Source organism: Geospiza fortis, unplaced genomic scaffold (genome assembly GCF_000277835.1).
Source record: "Geospiza fortis unplaced genomic scaffold, GeoFor_1.0 scaffold70, whole genome shotgun sequence".
In the NCBI taxonomy this organism is placed as follows: Eukaryota; Metazoa; Chordata; class Aves; order Passeriformes; family Thraupidae; genus Geospiza; species Geospiza fortis.
In genome coordinates, this window is record NW_005054317.1 from 6555474 (window position 1) to 6556465 (window position 992).

General features: G+C 65.8%; 1 protein-coding gene across 1 annotated transcript in view; it reads right to left on the bottom strand.

Moving 5' to 3' along the window:
• Window positions 1-992, bottom strand: part of LOC102040489 — a gene marked incomplete at its 5' end in the record, with an annotated part of 11203 nt that overhangs the window by 1843 nt on the left and 8368 nt on the right. The window contains 4 exons of the mRNA XM_031056323.1: window positions 1-67; window positions 161-252; window positions 337-447; window positions 526-742. Of these exons, the coding sequence (XP_030912183.1) occupies window positions 1-67; window positions 161-252; window positions 337-447; window positions 526-742 (487 nt within the window). The remainder of the gene's footprint in view (window positions 68-160; window positions 253-336; window positions 448-525; window positions 743-992) is intronic.

Sequence of the window (992 nt, forward strand, 5' to 3'; positions counted from 1 at the left end):
CGGCGCGGGCCGCCACCATCGCATCGCCCATCGCCGCTGCAGGGCTGCCGGGGCCCGCCCGCACAGGCTGCACGGGGAGACACCAGCCGGCTGGCACAGAGGGCAACAGCCAGGGAGCCCCTCCAGCCCCACCAGCACCCGCTCACCCACAGTTACTCACACCGGCAGTCCGGGCCGTAGGTGCCGGGCGGGCAGCAAAGCATCATCCTGTCCACACACAGCCACTGGAAAAAGTCAGGGTGCTGCTGCTGCCTGGGGAGAGGAAGACACAGCACTCAGCCCCCTGCCATCCGCCTGTGCCCCTTGCCATCCCCCTGTCCCTGTCCCCAGACTCACTCATGGAACCACCACTGCTCCACATGCTCCTCACTCCGCTCCAGCAGTTGGTGACAGGCGAAGTCTGAGGGGGCACAGACACCCTCCAGCACCTCCAGCAGACGAGTCTCACTGCAGGGACACAAGCCAGTGTGGGGTATGACATCTGCAGCAGCTGGACTGCCCCAGCCCCTCACTGGGGTCACTTACCTGTGCTGGTACTTGGACAGCTTCTCCTCCTCCCAGGCTGTGTTACCCCCACCGAAGCCCTCATGCTCTGTCCGCTCCAGGCCCTGGGTGCATGGGGGAGCGGCAGTGCAGGCATGGAACCCCCCCAATAACCTCTCCATCCGTAGGGTTCCACGAGACACATCACCTCCAGGGACCTGCCACCCTCTCCCCTCCCCAGAGCCCAGGCATTGTGTCCCTGGGAATGCCGCAGGAGTGCCTCCACTTCACCACTGTCCCCCGCAAAACACCCCTCTATGGGCCCTGTCACCACCCTTATCCCCCCGGTCTGTGATTCCTCTGGGCTCCCCAACATCACCCCACCCAGGACCCACCTTGTCCCTGCTCACTGCCATCTCCAGGCCGTGTCCCCCAAGTCTGCCACCCATGGGCCCCTCCCGTCACTGTCCCCTGACCCCCCGCTCCCCCACGAAGCAGCCGCCGTGGGA